The sequence below is a fragment of the Podarcis cretensis genome (assembly GCF_951804945.1).
Source record: "Podarcis cretensis genome assembly, chromosome: 2".
Taxonomy (NCBI): Eukaryota; Metazoa; Chordata; class Lepidosauria; order Squamata; family Lacertidae; genus Podarcis; species Podarcis cretensis.
Genome location: NC_137171.1, coordinates 126,268,045 through 126,293,684, shown reverse-complemented (window position 1 = coordinate 126,293,684; position 25,640 = coordinate 126,268,045). Strand labels below are relative to the sequence as shown.

The following is a 25,640-nucleotide window of genomic DNA, read 5'->3' as shown; positions in this document are numbered from 1 at the left end:
TGGGTGCGCGAAGGGGATACTGTTGCCTTGCGAGAGATGGCGCCCCCGGGTTTCTCCGTCCTCCACCAGTCGCGAACTGTGGGCCGGGGGGGGAGGGGTGGCATTATTAATCCAGGAAGATTGTTCTTTCAGGGCTCTACCATCGCCATTGATCCCTGGCATTGAATGTGTTGGCCTAGTGTGGGGCTCCGAGGTGAGCTTGGCTGTCTGGCTGGTGTACCGGCCACCCAGCGCACCAGCAGCCACCCTGTCAGGCCTGCTGGTGGCCGGCTGGGCCTTGGAGTTCCCTAACCTACTGGTATTGGGGGACTTCAACGTCCATGCTGACGCCACTCCCTCCTCACAGGCTCTGGACCTGGTGTCTTCCATGGCGACACTAGGGCTCTCCCAGTTTGTTTCGGGCCCCACACATCAAGCAGGCCACAAGCTGGATCTGATCTTTGGCGTCGGTATAGATGTGATCATGTCTCCTTTGATAAAGGTGCCATGGTCTGATCACTACGCTCTGAAAGCCAGGATTGATTTTCCATCCCCACCCTGCTTAGGTGGCGAGCCAATTTGGGCTCGCCCGCAGAGGCTGATGGACCCTGATAGATTCCGTCAGGCCTTGCGGGACCTTGCTTCCCCTGGCGACTCATTGACTGAGCTTGTTGAGGGCTGGAATATCCAGCTCCTGGCAGCCATTGATGAGATCGCACCTAAGTGCCCTCTGCGACCCCGCAGAAACCGGGCTCCCTGGTTTACCGAGGAGCTCCGGAAAATGAAGCGGGACCTCAGACGGCTAGAGCGAGTATGGCGGGGTGCCCGTGACGGAGCCTTGAGAACATCTTATAGGGTTTTTATGAAAACCTATGAGATGGCAATGAAGGCCGCTAAGAAGTCCTACTTCTCGGCCTCCATTGCCTCCGCTAGCTCTCGCCCAGCGCAATTATTTAGTATAATTAGGTCTTTAACGTCCCTTGAAGGACAGCCAAATTTAAATAACAATCTGACACACAGCTGTGAGGCATTTGCGAGCTTTTTTGCGGAGAAGGTCCTGTTGCTCCGCCATGACCTCCCTGCCAATTTGGATACAATAAAGGAACTGGAGGCCCCTCGACTGTCCTCGGGTCCAGTATTGGACCACTTTGACTGGATATCCCCAGCTGATGTGGACAGACTCCTCCGAGCTGAAAAGCCCACCACCTGTCCTCTTGACCCGTGCCTGTCTTGGCTGATTAGAGCATGTGCAGACGAGGTGCGGGCCCCCCTGGGTGATATCATCAATTTGTCCCTTGGCACCGGGATATTCCCAGGGGAACTGGAGGAGGCAGTGGTGCGCCCGCTCTTAAAGAAAACATCATTAGATCCCTTAGATCTATCCAATTACCGCCCAGTTTCGAATCTTCCATTCCTGGGTAAGGTGATTGAGAGAGCGGTTGCTGAACAGCTTGGTAGGTTTCTGGATGAAACATCGGCCCTGGATCCATTCCAGTCCGGCTTCCGCGCTGGTCATGGGACCGAGACGGCTCTGGTCGCCCTAACAGATGATCTCTGCAGGCAGCTGGATCGAGGCGGGTCGGGGCTGCTGATTCTTCTAGACCTGTCAGCAGCCTTCGACATGGTCGATCACGAACTCCTGGACCACCGCCTTGCTGATGTTGGGATTCAGGGCACAGCCCTTCAATGGCTGCGCTCGTTTCGCTCTGGTCGGGGACAGAGGGTGGCGCTTGGGGGAGAATTGTCATCGCGCCACTCCTTGGCGTGTGGAGTGCCTCAGGGTGCAATTATCTCCCTGATGCTTTTTAACATCTTTATGCGCCCCCTTGCCCAGCTTGTCCGGAGTTTTGGGCTGGGTTGCCATCAGTATGCCAATGACACCCAACTCTATCTGTTGAGTGGATGGCCATCCTGACTCGGCCCCAGACACACTGGCGAGATGTCTGGAAGCTGTGGCTGGATGGTTACGTGGGAGCCGGTTGAAGTTAAACAACTTCGAAGACAGAGGTCCTCTGGCTGGGACGGGGCGATATGGGATTGAGGGGGCAACTCCCATCTATTGCGGGGGTGCAATTAGTGCCAGCACCGTCCGTTAAGAGCTTGGGTGTAATCTTCAATACCTCCCTCTCCATGGAGGCGCAGATTACAGCTATAACAAAGGCAGCATTTTTTCATCTCCGCCAAGCTAAGCAGTTGGCTCCTTATCTCTCTCGCCCTGACCTAGCCACTGTGATCCATGTGACGGTCACCTCCAGACTGGATTATTGTAACTCGCTCTACGTGGGGCTACCCTTGAGACTGACCCAGAAACTCCAGCGGGTGCAGAATGCTGCGGCGAGACTCCTTATGGCCTTATCGCTGCGAGATCACATTCATCCGGTACTATACCAGCTGCACTGGCTCCCGGTGGAGTACAGGATCAGGTTTAAGGTGCTGGTTTTAACCTTTAAAGCCCTATACGGCCTAAGACCCTCGTACCTACGGGACCGCCTCTCCTGGTATGTCCCACAGAGGAACTTACGGTCTGCAAATAAAAACATCTTGAAGATCCCAGGCCACAGAGAGGTTAGGCTGGCCTCAACTAGAGCCAGGGCCTTTTCGGCCGTGGCTCCAATCTGGTGGAACGCTCTGTCACAAGAAACCAGGGTCCTGCGGGACTTGACATCTTTCCGCAGGGCCTGCAAAACAGACCTGTGCCACCAGGCCTTTGGTCAGGGCGCAGCCTGACCCCCCTCCTCTGGCAATCTGCACAGAATTTTGCTTATTGGTTGCCATAAATTTGATTTTAATTAATTTTTATAATGAAATGTTTTTAGAATCGTTGGATTATTTTGATTGTTGTTAGCCGCCCTGAGCCCAGCTTCCGCTGGGGAGGGCGGGATATAAATAAATTTTATTATTATTATTATTATTGTATATAGTTTATATTGTATGAATTAAATGTGTTACTGCACTTCCTCATTTTTGGCTACGTCAAGGGTGAAGTGTTGAAATAAAACATGATCTCTGGTGGCATCATATAGCTTGTAGCTGGGACCCAGATACAAAGCCTGCTTGCACCCGTGACTGGAACCAAGTGGTAGTCTAAATGTGGTTTGCCTTTTTAGTTTTATAAGATATGAAACTCGCTTATGCTTGCAATTGGAACCCATATTGGTTAACACACAAAACTAGGGTGTGCTGCTTTTGTCAATAGGTAAATTCTGGGGGTGGGACTTGGACCAAATAAGGGCAATAAGGAATGGGCATCGGGATCCTGGGAAATGAGTATAATCGGGCGGTCTGATAGGCTGTAACCTCTGCGCTGCCCTCCAGCCAATTGGAGGACAGAGGAGGGACATTTGCCCCCGGGGGGGGGGGGAGGATAAACACCTGTGTTGTTCTGACCTGGCTGTGCCTGAATAGCTCCCCCATGCTTGCAGAGATGCTTTTCTTTAAATAAACTTTGCTACTTCACCAATGGGCTCAGAATTTATATGAAAGGCTTCTAGGGCTTTCAGCTTTAGGAGCCAGTGTTCTATTCCTCACACAGAGCAGAGAGTGGGCACCGCCAGAGCCTCTGGCAGCAAAGTGCCCGGCGGTGGCACAGGTGTGTGTTAAATGCTTCACTGTAAGCTCCTAGCCAATTATCCCCCAAATAAGAGACACAAGGGGAGAAACCATACGGATGATTATAATGTGGAAAGATGTTCGGGCAGGTCCCAAACTTGGAATGCTAAGGGACAACTGTGGGAATGTTAAGGATAGTAGGAAAGGATATGTTGAATAAATGATATCCTTCCTTCACTCACGCTAGTGAGTGATGTAGCAGAGCAGTTTCCCCTCAATATAGCAGGAAGATAGTTTGCAGATTCGTTTGAATCTCTTTAGTTAAGTCATCAAATCTGGCTTGCCCAGATGGATTATTCCTCGTGTCCCCTTTTGGTTAAAATAATATTTATTAAAGTTTCAAAAAAGTTACAAGAATAAGAGAAAAAAAGAAAAAAAGAGAGAGAGAATACAGAAAAGTAAAAACAATTAAAAACAAATCCACCTTTCCATGGCTTGTCTTTCATTAACTTGTTTCCCTGACCTCCTCACGCCTCCCTTTTTTGTATTCTAGTTCAATTAGTTATTTCAGCAAGTCCTTCCCATTTTTACTTTTATCTTAGTAGTTTATCTTAATCTATTATAACTTTACTGTAACATTACTGCTAAAACCACATAACTTCATTCCAACATCCTTCTAACATTCCTTAATATTGCAATATTTCTGTAGATAGTCTTTAAACTTCTTCCAATCTTCTTCTACCGACTCTTCTCCCAGGTCTCGGATTCTGCCAGTCATTTCTGCCAGTTCCATGTACTCCATCACCTTCATCTGCCATTCTTCCCGGGTGGGTAGATCTTGTGTCTTCCAATACTTTGCAATAAGTATTCTTGCTGCTGTTTATTCCTTGTTTCCCCTTTTATCCCTCTTAAAAGACACAAGAGTCTTTCCTTAAAAAGTAACAAAATTTTTACTCACATTCCATTTCACAATTTGATCTCTGAAAGGCCGGCTTTACTTTAGCGTTAACATTAAGCACTAACATTAAGGGTTGTTAGGTGTCAGCTTCGTTCTGGAGCTGACAGAGGCTGGGAATCTAAAGCAGGCAAAGAGAGATAAGGACACTGGAATGGGAGCTGGAATGGGAGAGGGAGGAGGGCCAGCTGAGTGGCATAGCTTCAGAGAACAGAGAGCAAGTAGCAGATACCAATCTTAGCTCAGAGACAAAAGGAGAGAGGCCAGGAATGTTGTTGTTGTTTAGTCGTGTCCGACTCTTCGTGACCCCATGGACCAGAGCACGCCAGGCACTCCTGTCTTCCACTGCCTCCTGCAGTTTGGTCAAACTCATGCTGGTAGCTTCAAGAACACTGTCCAGCCATCTCGTCCTCTGTCGTCCCTTTCTCCTTGTGCCCTCCATCTTTCCCAACATCAGGGTCTTTTCCAGGGAGTCTTGTCTTCTCACGAGGTGGCCAAAGTATTGGAGCCTCAGCTTCACGATCCGTCCTTCCAGTGAGCACTCAGGGCTGATTTACTTCAGAATGGACAGGTTTGATCTTCTTGCAGTCCATGGGACTCTCAAGAGTCTCCTCCAGCACCAGAATTCAAAAGCATCCATTCTTGGGTGATCAGCCTTCTTTATGGTCCAGCTCTCACTTCCATACATCACTACTGGGAAATCCATAGCTTTAACTATACGGACCTTTGTTGGCAAGGAGATGCCTTTACTTTTTAAGATGCTGTCTAGGTTTGTCATTGCTTTTCTCCCAAGAAGCAGGCGTCTTTTTATTTTGTGGGTGCTGTCACCATCTGCAGTGACCCATGGAGCCCAAGAAAGTAAAATCTCTCACCTCCTCCATTTCTTCTCCTTCTATTTACCAGGAGGTGGTCATGATCTTCGTTTTTTTGATGTTGAGCTTCAGACCATATTTTTGCGCACTCCTCTTTCACCCTCAATAAAAAGTTCTGCTGGATTTCTCAGAGGCCTTTAATACCATTGACCACAACAACCTCCTGGAACGTGTAGAGGAGCTGGGAGCTGGCGGCACTGTTATGCAGTGGGTCCGCTCCTTTCTCCTGGGTCGTATCCAAAAGGTGGTGTTGGGGGATGAGTGTTGGACCCCTGGGCTCTCACTTGTGGGGTGCCACAGGGTTCCATCCTCTTCCACATGCTGCTGGGAGAGATCTTCAAGGGGGTGGGATTGGTGTTCATCAATATGTGGATGATACCCAGTTCTACCTCTCTTTCAAATCGGAACCAGTGAAGGTGTGCAAGTCCTGTGTGAGTGTCTGGAGGCAGTTGCAGGATATATAGCAGTTAACGGATTGAGGTTGAATCCTGACAAGACAGATGTACTGTTTTGGGGGACGGGGCAGGCAAGATTGGAGAATTCCTGGTCCTGAAAGGGGTTACTGTGCCCCTGAAGACAACTGCTATAGACATAGGAAAAACAATCATTAGAAAACAAATATTGATATATACAGTATTTATGAAGGCAACCCAGTTTAGGGAAGTTTTTTATGTTGATGTTTCATCGTTTAAATAAATAATAATAGTCACACATACATATATACGTATATTATTTAAACTATGCAAATAATTGCATGGCCCCTGCATCTTATTAAAGGTGCCCCTGCCCGTACGGGCCAGTCTTGACAGAGTCTAGGGTTGTGCGCTCATCTCACTCTAGAGGCTGGGAGCCAGCGCTGTCCGCAGACACTTCCAGGTCACATGGCCAGCGTGACAAAGCTTCTCTGGCGAGCCAGCGCAGCACACACAGATACACCGTTTACCTTCCCGCTAGTAAGCGGTCCCTATTTATCTACTTGCACCCGGGGGTGCTTTCGAACTGCTAGGCTGGCAGGCGCTGGGACAGAGCAACGGGAGCGCACCCCGCCGTGGGGATTCGAACCGCCGACCATGCGATCCGCGAGCCCTAGGCGCCACCCGTGTCCCTCCTGCATCTTATGACTGCCTCCTTATTACCTAGCCCAGTCTTAAGCAGACATGGATTATGTCCTCCTTCTTCTTCTGGCCTTTTTGAGGATCCAGGAAGAGTCTCCGTAAGACCCTCAACTTAACTCTATTAAAATGATACAATAACAAAAGTAAGTAAGGGGAAATAAGTGTGCAGCTGCCACCCTGCTCTGGAGGGAAACATAAATCCATCAGCTCATACACAACTAGGAAGCCAGCCCCCCACTCCCGCCCCCATTTCCACTCTCCGCTGGGGGGAGAGAGGCGACTTGGGGGGAGGAGGGGCCAAGAGCAGGAGGCCAGAGGCAGCGCCATCTCTTCCTGTTTCCATCCCAACACAGGCAAGGGCTGCTCTGCGAACGTAGCTCTAGAGGCGCGCGCCTTCGACAAGGAACCCGAAGTGTCTATAGGTCGGAAGTTTCCAGGGGGCCCAAAGGACCCCTGGGAAAGTGGGAGGTTTTCCGAAGGGGAGGAGGGGTGTGGGTTGACTCGTTCCCCCCACCCCCCTACTCCGCTTTATTTTGGGGGGAAGGACACCGGAACAGCGAGCAAGGGAGGCGGAGGTCCAGAGAGGACAAAGAGGTAAGGAGGCTGCGGGGGGAAAGGGGGCGATTTAGGGGGAAGGGAAAGAGGAGAAGACAGAGACCCCTCCCGGGAACAGAGCCATAGCTAGGGGGGTGGCCAGCCGGGGGTGGCGGCTGTTTTTTGCACCAGGTGACGCCTCCAGCAGGGTGCCGTTGAGGATGTCTTTGTGGGGACGCAAATATCCCCAATTTGGTCTTTGACTCGGGGGAAATCCAGCCTAGTTTCACCCCTGCCCGCAAAAAAGCCCCTCTCCTGGGCCTCATAAGCAGGGGCTCCGATCCCCGCAATCCTGCTGCGAAGCGGGGGCCCAACACCTGCAGGGATTGCGTGGCAGGATCTCCTTTGCAGCCCCCCACCCACCCATGTTTCTTTTTCCTGGGGGTCCAGGAGGTGCTCAAGGCCCCCGATCCATGCACTCCAGCTGCCATCTCCTTTGCAGCGCCCTCCCCTCCGCACGAGTCTCTTTTCCCCGGGGGCTCAAGCCATTCTCGGCAGCCCTGCACCCCTTGGGCGCCTTTGCGAGAAGGAAAACGTGATGCCCACCAACGGGGTCCCCCCCCTGGATTTGATCCCAGGACCCAAACATGAGGCGCCCCGCTCTCTGCCCTTCCCCGCCTGGCCGGAATCCCTCAAGGCGCAGGAGCGGAGTCCACGAAAGGGTTAAAGGAAGTGAAATAGGGCTGGATAGAGCCCCCCCTCCCTCTCCCGCCTCCCTGCCCGTCTTGGGAGGCTCCTCCGGATGGAGAGGTTGGTGCGCAGAGGGCGAGGGGTGAGCGGTGCCAAGGGGGTCTCTGGGGACGGAGGGAGGAGGGCAGAGGAAACTGGGGGGCTGAGGGAGGAATGGCAGCATCCCTGGGAGATAGAAGCCCAGCAGAGCAGAGAGGGAGGGAGGGAGGAAGGGAGGGAGACTCTTCCTTTTGGAGAGATGTCTCCATCCTTGGGCAGCGGAGGAGGAATCTCCGCTGGTGGGTCTGCCTTGGCTTCTCCCTCCTGCCCAGGAATCTGCCACTCCTTCAAGTCAACGGGAGAGAGAGAGTTGTCCCTGATGGTGGGGTTTTTTCCACTGATTCCCCCCCCCATTTCCCCCATGGAAGCTCCATCCTCTCCCCACTGATCCTCGAAAGCTACTGCATGGCTGGCTGTGGGCTGCCTTATACCAAGTCAAACCCTTGGTCCACCTTGGAGAGCAGAAGAGAGAAAAAGGTGGAAGGTCCTGGGAGGGAGGGGGGAGGCCTTCTCCAAAGCGGCTCTTTGCTTCTGGAAGCCCCGCCCAGGAAGTAGCCAGAGACCTCTCCCTCTCTCTCAGGCTCCCATCCTTAAGTGTTTCCACTGCATGGTTCATCAGTGGTGCTGGTGCTGATGATGTATATATACCAATTCAACAATGTGGGAGAAGGATGCTATAGAAAGGCTTTCAGGGTTTATATATAAGTATATCCAGAAGGCATTTCTATTACTTTTATTTATTGTAGACAATGTCAGAGTGAGATACGATCTATCTGCATCCATAGATCCATAATCCGTCCCAGTCTGGGGCATTTCCATGATAGACAATACCTGTGGCTGGAGGCTCTACACCCAGGGCTGTACATCTGCAGGCCTGGAATTGCCAGTATTACAGGCAAGGGTTGGGAACTTGCCAAATTTACAGGCTGTATGTGAGTTTGTGTGTGGGGTGATAGTTTACAGCAACCGTTAAAGTTTCCCCATCCGTAACTTTTCATGAACCGATAATGCGGTAGGAATTCCAAAATAACTACGCAAAATCGACAAAGAGACTCTCAGGATAATGGAGATTGCGAGTATTCCTGCTCCACAGTCCACATCCTCAGCCTGCAGCCCACACATGCTGAGCTCATAAACCTTTTATTAACGGGACACCAGCTCCTTTGTTAGACTTTCTTCAACACATGAATATTATTGAATACTTTTCCAGTGACGCAAATAGCACTTCCATTTTACTTATTCTGCACAGGAGAGAATCTGATCTGCAAGTCTGAGCTCAACTCCTTCTTTGAAACAGAAAGATACAGAAACTTTGAGAGGTAAGTCCTTCCTCTTGCCCGGGAGACTGTATCTTGTAGGTCTCGTTTCAGTTTGTGGGAACATGAGAAATGTCCTGCTGGATTAGGATCAGGGCCCACCTTGTCCATCATCCTCTTCTCACAATGACCAGCCAGTGAGAACCCCCCCCAGCAGGGCCAAGAGCTGTCTCCCCACTCAGGACTCCCAGCCCCTGGGATTCAGATGAATAATTCCTCCGTAGGAGGGGGGGGACTAATAGCTGGGAACTGAAGGACTGCTACTGAAATGGTGGGTGGTTCTGAGAAGGTGGACACAATGGAGCTGCCTCAGGAAGTAAATGGTGCAGGATTAGGGAATGTGTGCAGTTGGTTGGAGTGTATCAAGAAGATGTTACACATCACGGAGGAAGGAGGGAACAATACAGATATTTAGCTTTTTCAGAGGAGGAGGAAGATGGAGAAAGTGTGTCCCCCCAGATGTTGTTCCAGTAGGACTCCCATCTTCCCTGGTCGTTGGCCATCCTTGCTTGGGCTGATGGTACTTTGAGTCCAGCCACGTCTGGAGGGCCAGAAGTGCCCCACCTCAGCATAGAACCCTGTAAGTTCTGGTTCTCCTCACAAGAAACGGCAGCCTTGCCATACGTCTGGGTGGACCTTTTGCCGATCTTGTGAAAATCCTCCTCGATTCCCGGGGGGGAACAGACCTATGGCAGCCCTACCTTCTCAGCCTTCTTGATATGGTCCAAAGGGAAGCAGAGCAATATTTTTGGCCCCAGGAGTTACCGAAAGGAGGTGTAGAAGGACTCCACCCAACATGTTGCAATGTATTTGGACCGATAGAAGCTCCATATAAAACACTCAGGAGTCCAGCTGTGTTGCAAGGAGGGCTTTATTCCAGCTGCAGTCCTGCACAATCATAGGTAAAGGTAAAGGTACCCCTGCCCATACGGGCCAGTCTTGACAGACTCTGGGGTTGTGCGCCCATCTCACTTAAGAGGCCAGGGGCCAGCGCTGTCCGGAGACACTTCCGGGTCACGTGGCCAGCGTGACATCGCTGCTCTGGCGAGCCAGAGCCGCACACGGAAACGCCGTTTACCTTCCCGCTGGTAAGCGGTCCCTATTTATCTACTTGCACCCGGAGGTGCTTTCGAACTGCTAGGTTGGCAGGCGCTGGGACCGAGCAGCAGGAGCGCACCCCGCCGCAGGGATTCGAACCGCCGACCTTTTGATCGGCAAGTCCTAGGCGCTGAGGCTTTAACCCACAGCGCCACCTGCGTCCCTTGCACAATCATAAAGTACCATAAATCAGCCTTCCTACATACGGGGGAGAAGCCAGTGTGGAGAAGTCAAGCATACCTCTGTATACAAGCTGGCTATAGACCATTTAGGCAGCGCACCATCTCTTGGGATGCTGACTCCCCACATGAAACTGAGTCAGCATTTCCACTTAGCATAGTGTTAACTCCTTGATACCCACAACACTCCAACACAATTGTCTTAAGGACTCCACTCCCGATTCGTGTAGCGTTTACTGCTTAGCCTCTTCTTTTCCTGAAGATATTCACGCAAGGCAGCAGAGGTTTAGGATCTTTTAATTGATTTTTCACAAACATAAATACAACTTAATCTTTTACAGTCATCTTTTTATGTCGTCTTATTTACACTGCACAAGTTCACACCCAGACTTCCTTCCTTCCTTGCTTCGGTTTTCTTTTTTTTTTTTAAAAAAAAATATTTATTAAAGCTTTTTTAATACAATGCATAAAAACAAAACAGTATAACATATATCTCAACATAGTTTCACCACTTCTTTGGACTTCCTCACATCTCCCGCTCCTACCTTCATTCCAATAAAATTTTGCCAGCAATTTATCATCTTAATTAACCAAATCTTAATAATTTAAATATAATCTAATAATTGTTCAAAGAATTTTAAGTTCTTAAATAGCTTATCCTCATTACTCCATCTAATTTAGTGGTGCCAAATAATTTATGATCCAGCATCCTTCTTAACATTCAACTAAGTTACAATGTTTTTGCAAATAAATCTTAAATTTCTTCCAATCTTCTTCCATCCTCTCCTCTCCCAGGTCTCGGATTCTGCCAGTCATCTCGGCCAGTTCCATATAGCCTATCAGTTGCATCTGCCATTCTTCCAGTGTGGGTAGATCTTGGGTTTTCCAGTATTTAGCGATAAGTATCCTTGCTGCCGTTGTTGCATACAGAAAAAAAGTTCGGTCCTTCTTTGTCGCCCTCTGACCGACAATGCCCAAAAGGAAGGCCTCTGGTTTCTTAAGGAAGGTATACTTAAATACCTTTTTCAGCTCATTATATATCATTTCCCAAAAGGCCTTCACTTTAGGACAGGTCCACCAGAGGTGAAAGAATGTTCCTTCATTCTCTTTGCATTTCCAACATTTATTATCAGACAAATGGTATATTTTTGCAAGTTTGACTGGGGTCATGTACCATCTGTAAATCATTTTCATGACATTTTCTTTCAAAGCATTGCATGCAGTAAAATTCAACCCAGCGGTCCACAACCTTTCCCAGTCCTCAAACATAATATTATGCCCAATATCCTGTGCCCATTTTATCATAGCCGATTTGACCGTTTCATCTTGTGTGTTCCATTTTAACAGCAAGTTATACATTCTTGAAAGTACCTTAGTCCTGGGTTCTAACAGTTCTGTTTCCAACTTCGATTTCTCCACCTGGAACCCTAACTTTTTGTCATTTTTAAAAACTTCTTTAATCTGAGCGTAATGTAACCAGTCTCGCACTTTATCCTTCATTTTCTCCAAACTCTGCAATTTCCAATTGTCTCCATCTTTTTCTAATATCTCCCAATATTTTGGCCATTTGGCCTCTATATTGGGTCTTTTTCCGGCCTTAGCTTCCAAAGGTGAGAGCCACCTTGGAGTTTTGTTTTCCAATAAGTCTTTATATTTTGTCCAGACATTAAACACTGCTTTTCTGACAATGTGGTTCTTAAAGGCCTTATTGATCTTAACCTTGTCATACCATAAATATGCATGCCAACCAAAAGCATTGTCAAAACCTTCCAAATCCAATACGTCAGTGTCTTCGAGAAGTAGCCAGTCTTTTAGCCAGCAGAAAGCTGCTGACTCGTAATAAAACCTTAAGTCTTAAGTCTTTTTACTTGCTTCGGTTTTCTTAGTTTATATCTTCTCTTGCAGATTCTTATTTACCTTCTATACACATCACAGGATTTATGTTAACCTTGCTACAGTATTTAGACTTCTACAGTTAATTCTTATATATGCAAGAAATATACCCCACTCTTCTTCAAACTTTGTCCCTTTTTTGGTCTCGAATTTTATAAGTCATTTTAGCTAATTCTGTATACTCAAAAAATTTAGTCTGCCACTCCATTACTGTTGGGGTCTCCTGTAATTTCCACTTTAGAGCCACGAGGATCCTAGCTGCAGCCGTAGCATATTGAAATAGTTTGTGATCCTCCTTTTTCACCTCCTCCCCTATTATCCCTAATAGGAAAGCCTCTGTTTTTTTAGGGAATATATACTTAAAAAGTTTCTTCAGTTCATTATATATTAGATCCCAAAACTTTTTCATCTTATCACATGCCCACCACATGTGGTAGAGATCTCCATCCTTTAGTTTACATTTCCAATAGGCTTTATTGCTCGATTTGTACATTTTTGCCAATTTAACTGGGGTGATATACCACCGGTACATCATTTTTCTAAATTTTCTCTTAAGTTGGAGCACGCTGTAAACTTCATACCTTCGTTCCATAATCTTACCCATTTATCGTAAAGACCGCCCACTTTATCATGACTTCTTTTGTTAATTCATCCTTAGTGTCCCATTCCAGCAAGTAATGATACATTTTAGACAAGAGTTTTGTTCTGCCCTCCCAAATTTCTATCTGGTATTTGGACTTTTTCTCACAGAATCCCATTTTTTAATCCTCTTTTAACAAACCATTTCACCTGGTGATACTGTAGCCATCCTGTAAAGCCATCTGTTATATTCTCATATGGTCTTAATTTCCACCCATTCTCCGTTTTCACTAATATATCTTCATAAGTTACTCTCTTTCCCTCCATATTTAATTTTTTTATTGTTAACACATCTATCGGGGATAACCACCAGGGTGTGGTTCTTTCTAGTAGGTGTTTGTTCTTGTCCCATACATCATACAGGGCACCCCTAAAAAGATGGTTTGTAAAACCTTTATGTATTTTCACATTATACCATAGATAGGAGTGCCACCCGTATCTATTATTATACCCTTCAAGATCCAACAAATCAGTATTTTTCAAAATTATCCATTCTTTTATCCAGCACAAGCAAGACGTCTCATAATATAATTTCAAATTTGGTAGTGAAAATCCTCCTCTCTCCTTCCTGTCAGTCAATAGTTGAAATTTTATCCTGGGTCTCTTCCCTTGCCATATGACTCTTGATAAGACTTCTTGCCAATCCCGAAACTGAGACGACCCTTTAATAACAGGAATCGTTTGAAAGAGAAACAGCATCTTCGGTAGAATGTTAATTTTAATCGCTGCCATTCTTCCGCTCCAGGATAACTTTAATCTATTCCAAATATCCAAATCTCTTTTAATTCCTTTCCATGTTGTTGTTGTTGTTTAGTCGTGTCCGACTCTTCGTGACCCCATGGACCAGAGAACGCCAGGCACTCCTGTCCTCCACTGCCCCCCGCAGCTTGGTCAGACTCATGCTGGTAACCTCGAAAACACTGTCCAACCATCTCGTCCTCTGTCGTCCCCTTCTCCTTGTGCCCTCCATCTTTCCCAGCATCAGGGTCTTCTCCAGGGAGTCTTATCTTCTCATGAGGTGGCCAAAGTACTGGAGCCTCAGCTTCACAATCTGTCCTTCCAGTGAGCACTCAGGGCTGATTTCCTTCAGAATGGAGAGGTTTGATCTTCTTGCAGTCCATGGGACTCTCAAGAGTCTCCTCCAGCACCATAATTCAAAAGCATCAATTCTTCGGCGATCAGCCTTCTTTATGGTCCAGCTCTCACTTCCATACATCACTACTGGGAAAACCATAGCTTTAACTATACGGACCTTTGTTGGCAAGGTGATGTCTCTACTTCTCAAGATGCTGTCTAGGCCTGTCATTGCCCTTCTCCCAAGAAGCAGGCGTCTTTTAATTTCGTGGCTGCTGTCACCATCTGCAGTGATCATGGAGCCCAAGAAAGTAAAATCTCTCACTGCCTCCATTTCTTCCCCTTCTATTTGCCAGGAGGTGATGGGACCAGTAGCCATGATCTTTGTTTTTTTGATGTTGAGCTTCAGACCATATTTTGCACTCTCCTCTTTCACCCTCAATAAAAGGTTCTTTAATTCCTCCTCACTTTCTGCCATCAAGGTTGTGTCATCTGCATATCTGAGGTTGTTGATATTTCTTCCGGCAATCTTAATTCCGGCTAGGGATTCATCCAGCCCAGCCTTTCGCATGATGAATTCTGCATATAAGTTAAATAAGCAGGGAGACAAAATGCAGCCTTGTCGTACTCCTTTCCCAATTTTGAACCAGTCAGTTGTTCCATATCCAGTTCTAACTGTAGCTTCTTGTCCCACATAGAGATTTCTCAGGAGACAGATGAGGTGATCAGGCACTCCCATTTCTTTAAGAACTTGCCATAGTTTGCCATGGTCGACACAATCAAAGGCTTTTGCATAGTCAATGAAGCAGAAGTAAATGTCTTTCTGGAACTCTCTAGCTTTCTCCATAATCCAGCGCATGTTTGCAATTTGGTCTCTGGTTCCTCTGCCTCTTCTAAATCCAGCTTGCACTTGTGGGAGTTCTCGGTCCACATACTGCTTGAGCCTTCCTTGTAGAATTTTAAGCATAACCTTGCTAGCGTGAGAAATTAGTGCAATTGTGCGATAGTTGGAGCATTCTTTGGCACTGCCCTTCTTTGGGATTGGGATGTAGACTGATCTTCTCCAATCTTCTGGCCACTGCTGAGTTTTCCAAACTTGCTGGCATATTGAGTGTAGCACCTTAACAGCATCATCTTTTAAAATTTTAAATAGTTCAGCTGGAATACCATCACTTCCACTGGCCTTGTTATTTGCAGTGCTTTCTAAGGCCCATTTGACTTCACTCTCCAGGATGTCTGGCTCAAGGTCAGCAACCACACTACCTGGACATCCGTTTCTTTCTGGTATAATTCCTCTGTGTATTCTTGCCACCTCTTCTTGATGTCTTCTGCTTCTGTTAGGTCCTTTCCACTTTTGTCCTTTATTATGGAAATCTTTGTACGAAATTGCCACGACACATTGCTCAATGCTTTTTCTGCGTCAATAAATATTAGCGCCGCTGGTACTTCATTTCTAATTTCCAAATATTCTATTACATTTACAAGGTGTCTTACATTGTCTTTAAGTTGTCGGCCAGGAAGAAAGCCCGCTTGATCTTTGTGAATAAACTCTTTCAAGCTTCTTTTCAATCTACTTGCCAGTATTTCTGTGAACAGCTTATAATCGTTATTCAACAATGATATCGGCCTCTAGTTCTTGATGTTTAACCTATCAGTTTCTAGTTTGGGAATTAGGGTTATGTATGCCTCCTTCCATGTGTTTGGAATATTTCCTCCTTGTTAGATATTATTCATAACCTCACAAAGTACTGGAATTAATTGTTCATTCAGAGTTTTATAATATTTAGTAGAAAGTCCATCCGGACCTGGAGCTTTACCTACTTTCATCTTTTCACAATTTGAATCTCTTCTGTTGTTGTTGATTTATTTCATTGCTCTCTTTCTTCAGCTGTTATTTGTTTCCCTTTATGATCTTTTAAATACTTTCCTATTTTTCTTGCTTCTTCATTCTCTTTCTTATATAATTCTTTGTAAAATTCCTGGAAGATCTTCTTTATTTCTCTCGGATCTTCTATTTGATGTTCTCCTCCTTTTATTTTATTTATCGTAGTCTGGTTTTGTTTTTTTCTTAGTTGCCATGTGAGGAGTTTCCCTGCATTATTAGCTGATTCAAAAAATTTCTGTTTCATAAATTTTGTTTTCCATTCGACTTCTTGATTTACCAATATTGAAAATTGAGTTTGTAGCATTTTAATTGTTTGCTTTATCTGTTCATCTTTAGGTTTTATTGTTAGTTTCCTTTCACACTCTACCAACTGAGCCAAAATTTCTTCTTTTTTCTTTTCTCTCAACTTTTTCCTATAACTATTTTGCTGTATCAAGAAGCCTCTCATGACAGCTTTACTCGCGTCCCAAACTATGTCCAAACTTGTTTCTTTATATAAATTCCATTTAAAATATTCTTTTAAAGTCTCTTTTGCTTTTTCAATCACTTCTTGATTCTCAAAAAGATTTTCGTTCATCCTCCATCTGAATTAATTTTGTTCTTTACTTCTTAGTTCTAAAATCATAGGGTTATGATCTGATAATGTTCATGGTAGTATCTCACTTTTCGCTATTCTTGGAGCTAAATCCCTTGAAATCCAGATTATGTTTTCCCCCAGCTTTGATGTGGCTCAGAGAAGAAAGTAAATTGTTTTGAGGTTGGGTGCTTAAGTCTCCAAATGCCTATTAGGTCAAGATTATCGACAAGATCAAAGAAAGTCCTTGGTATCTTGCCTTGCTTAAACTTTTTCTTTTTTCTTGATCTATCTACTTCTGGCATCACCACACCATTGCAATCTCCCATTAGTATTATCTTTTGATCAACAGTTTCTATCAGTCTTTCTTCCAGCTTCCTGTAAAATTCCCCCTTATTTGTATTTGGCGCATAAATCCCAACCACACTGATTTTCTCCCCCTGGTAATTAATTTGGACTACAATTATTCTCCCTTCTTCATCCTTAAAAATTAATTTAGGCTCCCATTTCTCTTTAATATATAACACCACACCTCTTTTCGTGTTAACATTTGAATTAATAAATTCCGTACCCAACCTTTTGTTTTTTAGAATATGTTTATGTTTTTTAGCTACATGGGTTTCTTGTAAACAAATTACATCAAGATTTTTTTTCTTCAAAATGTTTTCAACTTTATTTCTCTTAGATTTCTCATTTAATCCATTCACATTCCACGTTAACAGTTTCAAAGTCATTTTTACGTATTTAGTTCTCAGCTATGAATTAAATTCAAATTCGGGGGGTTTTGTCCCCAAGGTTCACTTCCTCTTCCTCTTCCTCTTCCTCTTCCTCTTCGTCCTCTACTTCCTCCTCTTCTCCTTCCTCTTTTTCCTCCTCTTCCTCTTCCTCTCTTTTTTTCTTCTTCCTTCTTTCTTCCTCCGAGTCAATCTCCTTTCCCCCAGGTCTGTGAACAGCTCTATCTCCTTCCAACTTTCCCAACTCTCTCTCATATCTCCTTGAGAATTTATTTACCTCTTGAATATCAGTTAGCCTAAATCTTTTATCTTTATAATAAAAAGAAATCCCCTCGGGGAATTCCCACCTATGTTGTATTCCATTTCTCTTCAACAAACTCACTAATGGATTGTATCCGTCCCTCTTTACTAAAAATCTAGGGGGAATTTCTTTAAAGATGATAATTGGCCTACCATCGATTACCAATTTATTTTGGTAACTCATTCTCAAGATTGCGTTTCTCATATCTAATGAATTAAAAATCATTAGACAGTCGCCTGGTAGTTTTTTTGATTTAGCCTTTAAAGATCTTTCTTTTATTCTAAATACGTTCTCAACCGTGTATTCAATTTCTTCTTCTTTCATATCCATCCATCCTGCCAATTCCTTGATCATTTTTATCTTTATATTTTCATTCATTTTCTCACTTACGCCTCTAAATTTCAAATTAAGTTGTTTCTGACGCATCTCCAATAGAGCTAAACTGTCCCAGACCTGCTCCTGTGTTTTATTTAAATCTACTACTTCATCCTTGATTTTCTCCATCTCTCTCTTATTTTCTTTGACTTCTTTTTGAATCCTTTTCGTTGATTCCTCAATGGTCTTGGATCCAACTGTCAAATCTTTAATTTTATTTGAAAGTTCTCCTACCACTTCCTCTATTTTCTTATCCAACATTTCCTGCACTTCTCCTAATTTTTTCTCCATATGTTGTTCATTTTGTTTAAATTATTCCTTTATTTTTAACCACAAAATATCCAAATCTCTTCCTGTCTGGAAATTTTCCTTTCTCCTGGTTCCCCCCCCCAATTTTTTCCCCATTTCCCCCTGCCATTTTAGATTAATTACTGCAGTAAAATATTCTGTCCACCGGTGGGGTAGATGATTCAACCTGTGATGTGGTCCAAAAGAGCCAACAGAGTAAAGATAAGCAGTATAAAATATAATCCTTGCTTGCAATTTCACTCTATGCCTCTAGGTGTCACCCTCGGTTTTCCTCCACCCACCCCCCACAATGACTTTCACTTTTTATCTCTTTTTGTTCCTAATTCAGGTTACACCAGTGTCAGTAGTACATAACTACTTTAAATATTAGTCCAACTCTAAGTTCATCAGAGGTCCTCTTCTGCTCTTCTGCAACTTGACAAGTCAGTCCTTCGATGAAGTTTCCGCTGGTCTTCAACCATTTGTTGGCCTAATCCACCAGAGTGTAAATACAGGAAGCACTTTTTATTATTGTATCCCAGTTCAGTCTTTATTTCTAGCCACTTGCTGGCTTAATCCACAAGGAGATGTAGAATTATCAGATACTAGGGAACAGACCCTCCCTTTACTCCAAACTCAGTTTTTTTCTAGCCTCTTTCTGGCTTAATCCACAAAAAAGTGCAAGAAGGGGACTGTATCAAACAGCCAAGTTTCAGGAGGGGAGTAGGGTTGTTTTTTCCCGGGGAAAATTGCAGTGAATGATAGCAACACAGCCTTTAAAGTGCTTATGGGTGTGGCAACATTTCTAATAATTAAGAACTTAAAGGTCCACATAAAATAAGACTGCCAAGTCTGTTTCTTCTTCACCTAAAATTCAATCTCTTTCTCCCCTTTGCCGGTCTAATATATCAAAGAAGGGATAAGTAATAACCTCTCTTTCTCTTTCCCCAGTCTTTTACCGGCAAGGACGTAGCAGAAAAACCACAAATGCAACCTTGAAAGCTCCACAAGCAGATGGTTTTAGTCAAAGATAAACGATGTTGTAAAAGGATTTATTGCAGTCTCTGAAGACTTTATGGGTTCTCCCTCCCTTTTCCTCCCTTTCTGCTTGAAGCCTTTTCAGACCTGGAGTGTTACTTTTCCTCCACCTCAAAAATATTCCCAAGAAAAGTTTACAAAGTCCTTCTTTTTAACTCTTCTCTAATAACTTGTTTCAAAATGTCCTTTGCCTCAGTACATTGTTTTGTTTTCTACTCACTCAGCAGGAGCTTTCACTTCCGTCTTTGTCCTTGTGACTTTAATCTCTGCACCATTTTCTCACCGCTGCAGGGACGGACTCCCTTTTTACATCCCACAGCATCCGAATTTTCTTTACTAGAATAGCAATTTTCCCAGGATAAATATATACTGTAAGCGTTTTAAATTCTTTTCTTATTCCTTTGGATGTTTGCTAATTTCATCTGAAGCTTGAGACAGCAAAGTTGGAGGTTTAGGATCAGAGTTTTCCTTCTACTGCTTGGCCTCCCTTCCCAGGTTGAGGAGCCCCTCACTTCCCTCTATGGCACTTGCATAAATCACTTGCTTGACCATTGGACTCACTATTGGTCTTGTCTGCTCAATGTGCCAGAGCCTGTCATCACATGCAGGGAAGGCCCCGTCTCACCAAGGGATTGAGACCCATCAAATATCCTCAACTGGTTTAGTTGGCCTGTCAAAGTTTTTCCTGGGTTGTGTGTGCTGTTGCATGCTGCCAGCTTCTAGGACCCACAGGTGAGAGCTGAGTACAGGTTGGGGATGAATGGTGGACCAATTACCCCAGAAGGAGCCCTATATGTCCCCCACGAGAGGTACTACCACAGCCCCAACACCCCATGACATAATACTATTAATGTATTTGATGTCTCAGGAATAAATTTGTGTATAAACTAACAGCTTCATCCCATGAATGAATCAGTGCTAAATATCCAAGTTTCCATTAAGTACAGTTATATATTGATGTTTAATATGGAGCTTCTTCAGTGTGACACAGATTCCGCATTGAAATAGAGGAGGTACGTCCAGGAGTGATGCAAATGGAGAAAGGACAGTGAGAGAGGCCTGGGCAGAGAATTTACACTAGGATAGTCCTGTGTCAGAAAACGGGCACGAGGTCAGGTGGCACATCATAATTATAAATACTAATTGGGATGAGTGCCAATTGAACTTGATGTGTGTCATATTCCTCTGTTCTCTCCCTTGAAACCCCAACAGGATTTTGTCTCCCTGCACTCTGAAGCAGACGATGGAGAAGACAGGCAAGAGTTCTGGGGGGCCATCTGTAAATTCAAAAGGAATAACGAAGAAACCATTTGAATGTATAGAGTGTGGAAAGAGCTTCGCTCATAGTGGGGAACTTCGACTATATCATCGAGCTCACACAGGGGAAAAACCATTTAAATGTTTGGAGTGTGGAAAGAGCTTCGCTCATAGTGGGAAACTTCGACTACATCATCGAACTCACACAGGGGAGAAACCATTTAAATGTTTGGAGTGTGGAAAGAGCTTCAATCGAAGTGAAACTCTTAGAATACATCATCGAACTCACACAGGGGAGAAACCATTTAAATGTATAGAGTGTGGAAAGAGCTTCAGTGAGAGTGGGAAACTTCGACTACATCATCGAACTCACACAGGGGAGAAACCATTTAAATGTATAGAGTGTGGAAAGAGCTTCGCTCATAGTGGGAAACTTCGACTACATCATCGAGCTCACACAGGGGAAAAACCATTTAAATGTTTGGAGTGTGGAAAGAGCTTCAATCGAAGTGAAACTCTTAGAACACATCATCGAACTCACACAGGGGAGAAACCATTTAAATGTATGCAGTGTGGGAAAACCTTCAGTCGAAGTGGAATCCTTAGAATACATCAACGGACTCACACAGGTGAGAAACCATTCAGATGCATGGAGTGTGGAAAGAGCTTCAGTGATAGTGGGAAACTTCGACTACATCATCGAACTCACACAGGGGAGAAACCATTTAAATGTATAGAGTGTGGAAAGAGCTTCAGCCAAAGTGGGCACTATAGACTACATCAACGAACTCACATAGTGGATAAACCATTTAAATGTATAGAGTGTGGAAAGAGCTTCAGTCAAAGTGAGAAACTTCAACAACATCATCGAACTCACACAGGGGAAAAACCATTTAAATGTATGCAGTGTGGGAAAACCTTCAGTCAAAGGGGACACTTAAGACAACATCATCGAACTCACACAGGGGAAAAACCATTTAAATGTTTGGAATGTGGAAAAAGCTTCAGTCGCAGTTCAAGCCTTAGAATACATCAGCGAACTCACACAGGGGAGAAACCATTTAAATGTGTAGAGTGTGGAAAGAGCTTCAATCAAAGTGAAACCCTTACAATACATCATCGAACTCACACAGGGGAGAAACCATTTAAATGTATAGAGTGTGGGAAAACCTTCAATCGAAGTGGAAACCTTAGAATACATCAACGGACTCACACAGGTGAGAAACCATTCAGATGCATGGAGTGTGGAAAGAGCTTCAGTGATAGTGGGAAACTTCCACTACATCATCGAACTCACACAGGGGAGAAACCATTTAAATGTATGCAGTGTGGGAAAACCTTCAGTCAAAGGGGACACTTAAGACAACATCATCGAACTCACACAGGGGAGAAACCATTTAAATGTATGCAGTGTGGGAAAACCTTCAGTCAAAGGGGACACTTAAGACAACATCATCGAACTCACACAGGGGAAAAACCATTTAAATGTTTGGAATGTGGAAAAAGCTTCAGTCGCAGTTCAAGCCTTAGAATACATCAGCGAACTCACACAGGGGAGAAACCATTTAAATGTGTAGAGTGTGGAAAGAGCTTCAATCGAAGTGAAACCCTTACAATACATCATCGAACTCACACAGGGGAGAAACCATTCAGATGTATGGAGTGTGGAAAGAGCTTCAGTGAAAGTGGGAAACTTCGCCTACATCATCGAACACACATAGGGGAGAAACCATTTAAATGTATAGAGTGTGGAAAGAGCTTCAGTGAAAGTGGGAAACTTCAACAACATCATCAAACTCACACAGGGGAAAAACCATTTAAATGTTTGGAGTGTTGAAAAAGCTTCAGTCACAATTCAAGCCTTAGAATACATCAGCGAACTCACACAGGGGAGAAACCATTTAAATGTATAGAGTGTGGAAAGAGCTTCAGTCAAAGTGGACACTATAGACTACATCAACAAACTCACACAGTGGAGAAACCATTTAAATGTATAGAGTGTGGAAAGAGCTTCAGTCAAAGTGAGAAACTTCAACAACATCATCAAACTCACACAGGGGAAAAACCATTTAAATGTTTGGAGTGTGGAAAAAGCTTCAGTCACAATTCAAGCCTTAGAATACATCAGCGAACTCATACACGGGAGAAACCATTTAAATGTATAGAGTGTGGAAAGAGCTTCAATCGAAGTGAAACCCTTACAATACGTCATCGAACTCACACAGGGGAGAAACCATTTAAATGTATAGAGTGTGGAAAGAGCTTAAGTGAAAGTGGGAAACTTCGCCTACAACATCGAACTCACACAGGGGAGAAACCATTTAAATGTATGCAGTGTGGGAAAACCTGTCAAAGGGGACACTTAAGACTACTTCCGGAGGCTGCGCGAACGGCAATGGCTGCCCTCTTCTAATCGGGAGAGGGAAGCTCCGCTGAGAACGGGTCGTCCGCTGCGGCGAAGCGGAGACCCATTTTGGAAAACCACAGGTGGCAGAAGCCTGTGGTCTTGGGACCCGGCGGGCGCCAGGAGCAGCCCCCAAAACGTTGAAGGAACCCCGTAAGGGGCTCCGGATCGCGGAGGGGGTTGCGGCGCTGTGGGTCGTTCTGCAGTCAACGGAACGAAGCCGCGTTGCTGCTGCCGGTGAGCGCTGGCCTTTCTTCCTAAAACTTCTGATTCGGAAAGCAACAATCCGTGAGTAATAAGGATTTTATAAAATTTTGAGACCTAAAAACATTGAATTTGGCTGAAAGCGGAGTGACGAAAAATAGGAAGTCCGTCTTCCGCTGACACTGAATTTCAAAGTAAAGAGCTGGAGGAGTGGAGGCAAAGAGTGAACTTTTAACTTAACTGATCTGGGCACCCGTGGAAATTATTTCTAAGCAGAATAAGGACTTTAAGTAACTGATTATATGACTTCTATTTGGACTGTGATACCTTTCTTCCATTTGGATTACAATTTAAGCAAGAAACCCAGGTGCTGGAACTGCCTGAGTAACTGAGCAGTCAGTCTGCAAGGTTGGATACTTTGAACTTAAACTTTGAAACAATCTGAGGGAGTTTGGACTGGCTATTTTGAAGCACCTTTCGGAATACCAGTAAGCACTGTCTGAAACACTATGGCTTTCTAAATACTAACTCTGCTAAAACCTACCTTATTGAAGGTTCCTGGACATTAAATTAGATTTTATTAATTTTATTGGAATTGACTTCTTCCCTAAAGACATTTTAAGCTCCCCCTAGAGGATTTGGGATTTACAGCAGTGACATTGTTTTACTTTCCTTTTCCCGGCCTCCTGTTTGACTGTTACCATCTGGGCCGTTGTTTTCTCATGGGAACAACTCAGCTTGACCTTGATTCTTAGATAACTCTGGAATGAGTGGCGCAAGAAAAAAGGGACCGAGAACCAGACAAACAACTTTAACCGCAGCCTCTCAGGCACGTAGATCATCTGTGCCTACTTTGCTTACTTTGCCTACTCTGACTTCTGAGGAAGAAGCTGCTTCTCTGCCACGGGCAGGGGAGGGAGAAACTGAGGAATTACAATTGGAAGAGATGGCCTCAGGAGCAATTGGCTCTACTTTAGAGAAAATTCTTGAAAAATTGGAATCTTTGGATAAAAAAGTTGATCAGCAAACAGCTAAAATTGATCAAAACACAGAATGTTTAAATAGATTAACTGGACAAGTTGCACAGAATGTACAAGCAATTGGAGAACTGAAGGAGACTGCAGGTGAAAATCGGAAATTGGCTGAGGATACCAGCCAGAGACTGGGAAATTTAGAAAAAGAGGTAAGACCACTCAGCAAACAAGTAGGTGAACACCAGACCTATCTTTCCATGATAGAACTACAGAACAGGGAGACCAACTTAAGGATAAGTTCGGTACCAGAAGTGGAAGAAGGCAACCTAGCTGAGTTTTTGACTAAAGAATTTTCCAAGTTTTGGAACTTAGAGGAAAAAGATTTTAAAATCATATCAGCCTTCAGGCTTGGAAGACTTATAAAGAAAGAGAAGCCAAGAGACTGCTTAATAACATTGAGATCAAAGGAGGAAAGGGACAAGATTTTGGGCCTGCATTACGGAAAGTCACTGGATATTTTGGACAAAAGAATTGAAATTTACAAGGATATTCCTAAACAACTGTTGGACCTTAGATCTGATTATTTGGAACTAGTAAGACTGTTGAGGAGCAACTCAATCATCTTCAGGTGGGATTTTCCTCAAGGATTATCTTTCACTTTTAGAGGGAAGAAGATTAAAATCAGAACACTGGAAGATAGAGACAAGTTTCTGAGCCCGTACGGAGAGGACCTTCAAAAAGGACTTGAATTACCCTCGGGGCCTGGAGCACCAGGGGTGCCTACACCCTCGGATCCTGAAGATCCAGCGAACAAGGTACCACCCCTAGAAAAATAACCAGATTTATTCAGGATGTCTCTGCAACTTTTGAGCTGGAATATAAATGGCTGCAACATCCCGGAAAAAAGGAGGAAAATTTTTCATATATTAAAAAGGGAACAACTGGACATTATTTGCTTACAAGAAACACATGTGACTAGGCTCCACAGAAAAGTATTAATAAATAAAAGACTTGGTCAGGAATTTATATCTTCAGACAAAGTAAAGAAGAGAGGCGTGGTGATATATGCAAAACAGAGCCTGTCACCTAAATTTTTATTTAAAGATGAACATGGAAGAATTTTGGCAATCGAAATACAACATCAAGGAGAAAAGATTCTGATATTAGGAATTTATGCACCAAATGAAGGGAAATCGGAATTTTTTAAGAAGTTGCATGAGACCATGCTGGATTATCTGGACTATGACAACATCATTATGATGGGAGACATGAATGGGGTCGTATCAACTAATATGGATAAGTCACAAAGCCAAAATGTCACAAAAGACGGCAGACTACCAAAAACTTTCTTTGAATTGACAGACAATATGGAATGGATTGACATTTGGAGAACGAAGAACCCCTTGGGAAAAGAAGGAACATTTTTCTCTGAAGCCCAGCTGACTTGGACAAGAATCGACCAAATATGGATAACTAGAGGTCTGGCACCCAAGGTCAGAAAGGTGGAAATCTGCCCAAAAACCTGCTCCGACCATAACGCACTGAAAATGGACATGATACTATTACCAACCGGCTCCTTTAGATGGAAGATGAATGACAACTTGTTCAGAGATC

The 25,640-nt window shown here is 44.4% G+C and overlaps 1 protein-coding gene and 1 long non-coding RNA gene across 2 annotated transcripts in view; both read left to right on the top strand.

The window, feature by feature from the left end:
* Positions 1-25,640, top strand: part of LOC307209892 (uncharacterized protein) — a gene marked incomplete at its 3' end in the record, with an annotated part of 54,617 nt that overhangs the window by 12,785 nt on the left and 16,192 nt on the right. The window contains exon 4 of the mRNA XM_079965264.1: positions 20,400-21,871. Coding sequence (XP_079821390.1) covers positions 20,400-21,871 — 1,472 coding nt within the window. The remainder of the gene's footprint in view (positions 1-20,399; positions 21,872-25,640) is intronic.
* LOC307209221 lies at positions 6,774-20,112 on the top strand. Its single transcript, XR_013835439.1, has 3 exons — positions 6,774-7,064; positions 9,043-9,112; positions 19,101-20,112. It is a non-coding gene; the product is annotated as an uncharacterized lncRNA (long non-coding RNA).